General features: G+C 37.3%; 1 protein-coding gene across 1 annotated transcript; it reads left to right on the top strand.

The window, feature by feature from the left end:
- Positions 1-4,781: 4,781 nt before the first annotated feature.
- On the top strand, positions 4,782-5,501 carry LOC125045683 (integumentary mucin C.1-like). The gene is made up of 2 exons (XM_047643100.1): positions 4,782-4,908; positions 4,998-5,501. The coding sequence occupies exons 1-2, from the start codon at positions 4,802-4,804 to the stop codon at positions 5,290-5,292; spliced, it is 402 nt and encodes a 133-aa protein (XP_047499056.1). The 5' UTR covers positions 4,782-4,801; the 3' UTR covers positions 5,293-5,501.
- The last annotated feature ends 286 nt before the right edge of the window (positions 5,502-5,787 follow it).

Raw genomic sequence — 5,787 nt, 5'->3', positions numbered from 1 at the left:
TCATCAAAAGAGTAGGAGAGAAAAGATAGTTAGATAGGCAAGTGGACACACAGAGATAATACGACTACGTTTTGGTTTAACCAGTAAAAAATTACCATCCACACACGCACATATCTATACCTATCTGCACACACACACACACACACATATACATATATATGTATATATATATATATATATATATATATATATGTATTTACATATAAACACACACACACACATACACACGTGTGTGTGTGTGTGTGTGTGTGTCTGTGAGTGTACATACATATATGTATTTATGTATATGTATACATATATATATATACACACACACACATGAGGGGCACTTATTAAAGATTTCCCCTGGCCCACTTTCCATGGACGCACAGGAATGAAACGTCGTACAGTTATTAGTCTTCCTCTACATAAGTCCCAGCGAGAGTGACATACTTCTCCCATCGTTTTATACAGCTGTGGACTCCTCACTTGTAGAAATCCGCAGGTTGTATTTGAAGCCATAAAGTGACTTCAGAAATCCGTTACTCACCATCTTGGAAACGTTTCAAAAATGACGTCATAAACGGAAAGAGGTGAAAGTCAGATGGTGCAAGGTCACGAGGATGATGAGAAAGGATGTCATGCTTCCATCCGGGCAAAGTGAGAGTTTTGAGTTGTTTTGTAGAAGGGGGAACTTTTGGTCAATATTCCGCGCCTCTTGGTTTTCACAGCTTCCCACAATTTCTGTATCAGTGAATCACAGTAAGCTCCTGTAATTGTAGTACCTCTTGCCATGAAATCCATCACTATTACTCAATGCTGATCCCAAAAGATTATGAGCATAGGGTGTGACACATACCTTTTTTGGGGGAGGTTCTGACTGGGCCTTAGTTTCTGAAACATAGTGATGGTCCCAAGTTTCATCCTGTGTAATTAGTCTGTCAAAAAATCCTACTGTTTTTCTTGGAATTTGCTAAAAGAGTCTTGGAACGATGAACTTGTTCCTACTTCTGGAAAAGTGTGAATAGCCTGGGAACCCTTCGAGCAATTAGCTTTTGCATCTGCAGAAGGTCATAAATGATTTTGTCCACATATCCACTAATCTTGATATCTTGGGCTAGCTGACGAACAGTAAAAAGGCGATCTTCCAAAATGGATGGATGATATCCTCATTAATGGGAGACGTGGGTCGCACTGGGATAGGATCCGTTTCCACAGATCTCCGACCACACCTGAACTGGCGATGCCGGTGTTTAACGTCATATGATGGGGCATCTCCTTATATTTTTTTTTTTTCTTAATTAAAGGCATTTTGTGGTGTGTGGCCATTCAAATATAAAAATCTGATTACTGCTTCATACTCCACTGGTTCCATTTTCACACCTTATTGCACCTTCACAACAGTAACACAAAACATGTTAAGATTTAATGAAATCAACACATGACCCATAGAGATGTGTATCATTAAGCATGTGAAATTTCAGCCTCCTAGGATAAGCGGAGAGCCATGACATGTCACCACCAGGCGGTCATTGAGGCAGTCAGTGTAGGATTCCCGTTCGAAGGAAGGAGAGATGAATTCCTGGTAGGTGAGACTCCATGGGTTTGCATGTGATCTCGCACTGGCACATGACGGCATATAAATGAATGAAGACTTGGCCCATACGTTGTGTACACGAGTCCGACAAGGGTTGACGTTTAGCAAGACGGTTGGGTGCAGGAGACAACTTTCCTCTACTTCGATTTTAGTTTGCAACAGAAGTACATGTCTAAGACAAAGGCATAACACGTAACGGAAAATGCAAAGACTAGAAGAACAGAAGAATGTCCAGTAACCCGGCAGTTCTTTTAAGTTGTCCGGTCGCAGTCAGGGCGGAAATAAGACTTGCATAATCATAACAGTTGTATATGTGTAGATACGCGTGAAATAACAGTGCTATACGAAACAAAACAGATATTGTTAACTGAATTAGTAGCTAATATTGAACCTGAGATCATCTCTAGTCGGTGTTGTAGTCCTGGGGTAGGTTGGCGACTGGATGGTCACTCGCCGGGGTTCATGGCGGTCGTTCCGTGGGGTAGCGTTTCCACTATGGCCACTTACAAAATTCCAGTTGCTGATGTATTTTTACAAAATTGAGTAAAAAATATATTATTTGCAATCGCGTAAATATTTACTGTTTAATGGTAATATCTATGTGTTTTTAGATATATCTCTATATATAATATATATATAAATATTTTATATATATAATACATATATATGTATATATACATATATATATATATATATATATATATATATATAAACACATACATAAACACACACAGATATATATGTGCATATATATATATTATATATATATATATATATATATATATATATATATATATATATATATAGAGAGAGAGAGAGAGAGAGAGAGAGAGAGAGAGATTGTTACAGATGTAAGGCTAGGTATTACTAAAAATACAGAGACACACGCGTATATATATATATATATATATATATATATATATATATATATATATATATATATATGTATGTATGTGTATATAAATATATATGAGCACACACACCCACACACAAAAGCCAAAACACGGTTTGGATCTGGTGCCGGATGCGATCAAGCAAGTTTGGTGCCTAGGCTTTGATAGGCTTTACTTGCTTTAACTTTATTTTGGACATCCCCATCTCCCTCGCTTGCTTGTGGACCTTAGAAGCGTGGTGAAATAGTATCGATAGAGAGAGAAAAAACGGCGTTGCAACTCAGAGTTTTTTTGTTATTTCTTGTCTTTTCTTTGCGTAGACTGTATTAAATGATGGACCTCTTGAAGGACATTTCGTGGTCGACATGCGCACTAGCACCTTTGCAGATCTGTTTGCACACCTGCCATTTTAGATTCCTCGAAAAGTGGTATAAGACGTTTCACTCAAACATTAAAGCAATTAAAACTCTGAGGTATGAATGAAAAACATGAAAACGTGCATACATATGATTTATATATACACACGTGTGTGTGTGAGCGCGCGCGCGCGTGTTCTTATATATCACACATATGCATATAAATGTATAAGTTTATATCATCGTATGTATATGTATGTATACATATATTTACACACATATATATGAATACACACACGTGTATATATACATATATATACATATACATATATATGTATATACGTACTAGTATATATAGGTACACACATATATACATTCATACATACACACACACACACACTTATATATATATACATATACATACAGACATATATGTATATACATATACAAAGTATGCATGTTTATATATGTATACATATTTATGTATGTATTGAAATATTTGTTCATCACCGTTGCATCTTTGCAGCATCTGCCTGCAGCATGATATCCTACATAAATGCACCATAAACTATATATTACATATAACATTTAGTTTTGTTGTGTTTTTGCATTTTCATGTATGAGAGAGAGAGAGAGAGAGAGAGAGAGAGAGAGAGAGAGAGAGAGAGAGAGAGAGAGAGAAACGGCTATTTGCTTCTAAAGACCATACATATTTCAAAAAGGTTTTAATTGCCTTAATGCTTAAAGGAAACGTCTTAATCAGCTCTTTGAGGTGAGCAAACAGATCTGCATATGGCGCTAGTGCACATGTCGACCGTTAGATGGCCTTCAAGAGGTATATAAGGTGAAATTCTCCATCAGTTAGTATGCTGCTCTGTCCCAGGACGCATCTACAGTCACGTAAGTTATACTTCAGCGCTATATATGGCAGCTGCTATCTTCATGTTCATATGTTAACTTAAAGAAATAGAGAAATAATTCCGCTATTGGCGAAGACTAAAACGGTTTACTGCATATGGTGTAAGTACATATACCCACTCGAAACAGGTCTTAGCTTCAGTTACCCCATAACATGTATATTTGCATTTATGTCTATAAACATATAAATTACTAATTGTTAATCATTTATTTATTATCTCCAGCTGCATTTCTCTGTCTCTATGCACATACATTAAAAATATATAAATACATACACATACACACATATTTATAAATATTTATATATATATATGTATATCTATATAAAAGATCTATATCTATGTCCACACAGATATATATACACACATACATATACACACACATATATGTATATATACATATCTGTATGTATATACACACAGAAACATATATATATATATATATACATACACATTATTTATGTATATATATACATAAACATATATCTATATGAATCCACACACACACACATATATTTGTATATAGGTATTATATATACACGTATATATGTATATGATCTATCTATATATACACACATATATAAATATATATATAGATATATATATATTATATATTCATATACATGTATATACACTCAAACGCATATATACATGTATATCCGCACAAGCATTAGCAGTAAAATATTACAGTAAATATATAGGTGAAAATTATCTTTCTCTCTCTAAAGGAACTTCAGTATGTCAGCAACCGGACTTTTGCTGTTGGGCGTGGTGGCGGCGGTGGGCGGGGCCAACGTGTTCCCCGAGCCACGTCTGGAGACGCTGCCCTGCGGAACGACCACCATGAACCCCGGCGAGCGAGTGGCCATCCAGTCGCCCAACTTCCCTCAGAACTACGACACGGACTACAGGTGATTCTTTGCTTACACGTACGTGCTATCCCGTAAAAAGAAGAAGAAGAAGAAGAAGAAAAAAAAATAACTGGCGTCAGTGTTCGCAATTTCCTTTACTTTTAATGTATGCACCGACAGGTGCCAGTACGAGATCACCTGCAACCCCATGGAGTCTACCTACCTGGAGTTCATCTGTCCTACCTTCGAACTGGAATCCTCCACCGACTGCCTCAATGACCGCCTGGTGGTGACTTACCATGGCTCTCGCGAAGAGTAAGTTATTTGGGCCTTTTGCCTAGTGAAATCCGTGGCTTTGTTTCGTTTCCTCGAATCAGTTTGTTTACTTTAATTTTCCTGCGCAGGAAATGCGGCACCGACAGTCCCGACGGAACCATCACCTCCGACGGGTGGACGCGCCTCACCTTCGCCAGCAACGGCGCCACCACCGCCCCTGGCTACCGCTGCTACATCTGGTGCCGCGAACAGACCACCACGACCTCCACCACCACTTCAACGACAACCACATCTACCACTACTACCACTACTACCCCAACTTCCACTACTACAACTACAACACCTACAACCACTACAACCCCAACCACAACTACGCCAACTACCACTACACCAACTACAACACCGACCACTCCAGTCTGCTAGATTGCATTACATAATGATACATCTACCACTACTGCAACTGACATTCTGATCAGCAACAAGAGCAAAAACACTTTTCTCTGCGATGCCTGTAACTACTACGTTGCAAGATCATTTCGCATAAATCCAAGATAAAACATTCAACAAACTTCTTAGTATCATATATATTTACTGGAATGGAAACGTCTTGTCCATTAAAATATGATATATATTGTCTTTGTTTATATCAATTCCCTCTATATTAATAAAGGCTTATGCAAACTTATCGACTAATGTGCAAATAAGATTAGGAGAAAAATAGTAGCTCAGAAAAAAAAGAAAGAAAGAAAGAAAGAAAGAAAAAAAGCGAAACAGAATGACAGAGAAAAAGAAAAAGAAAAGAAAATGAAAAACCGAAAAGAAAAAGAAAATATATTATGTACTGTTTTCAAGGCGTGCAACTTCCTCAACTTTAGCGCCACCACTGTGTTCAATGACCAAAAATAAGACTCCTTTTGA

This window comes from Penaeus chinensis, chromosome 37 (assembly GCF_019202785.1).
Source record: "Penaeus chinensis breed Huanghai No. 1 chromosome 37, ASM1920278v2, whole genome shotgun sequence".
Classification (NCBI taxonomy): Eukaryota; Metazoa; Arthropoda; class Malacostraca; order Decapoda; family Penaeidae; genus Penaeus; species Penaeus chinensis.
Note: the sequence above shows the minus strand (reverse complement) of the source record. Positions and strands in the feature narration are given on the sequence as shown.

Excerpts from the sequence above, each read along its gene's own strand:
- LOC125045683 (XM_047643100.1), top strand. The coding sequence starts at position 4,802 with ATGGAGTCTACCTACCTGGAGTTCATCTGTCCTACCTTCGAACTGGAA. Across the intron at positions 4,909-4,997 it reads TACCATGGCTCTCGCGAAGA|GAAATGCGGCACCGACAGTC; the intron begins GTAAGTTATTTG and ends TTTCCTGCGCAG.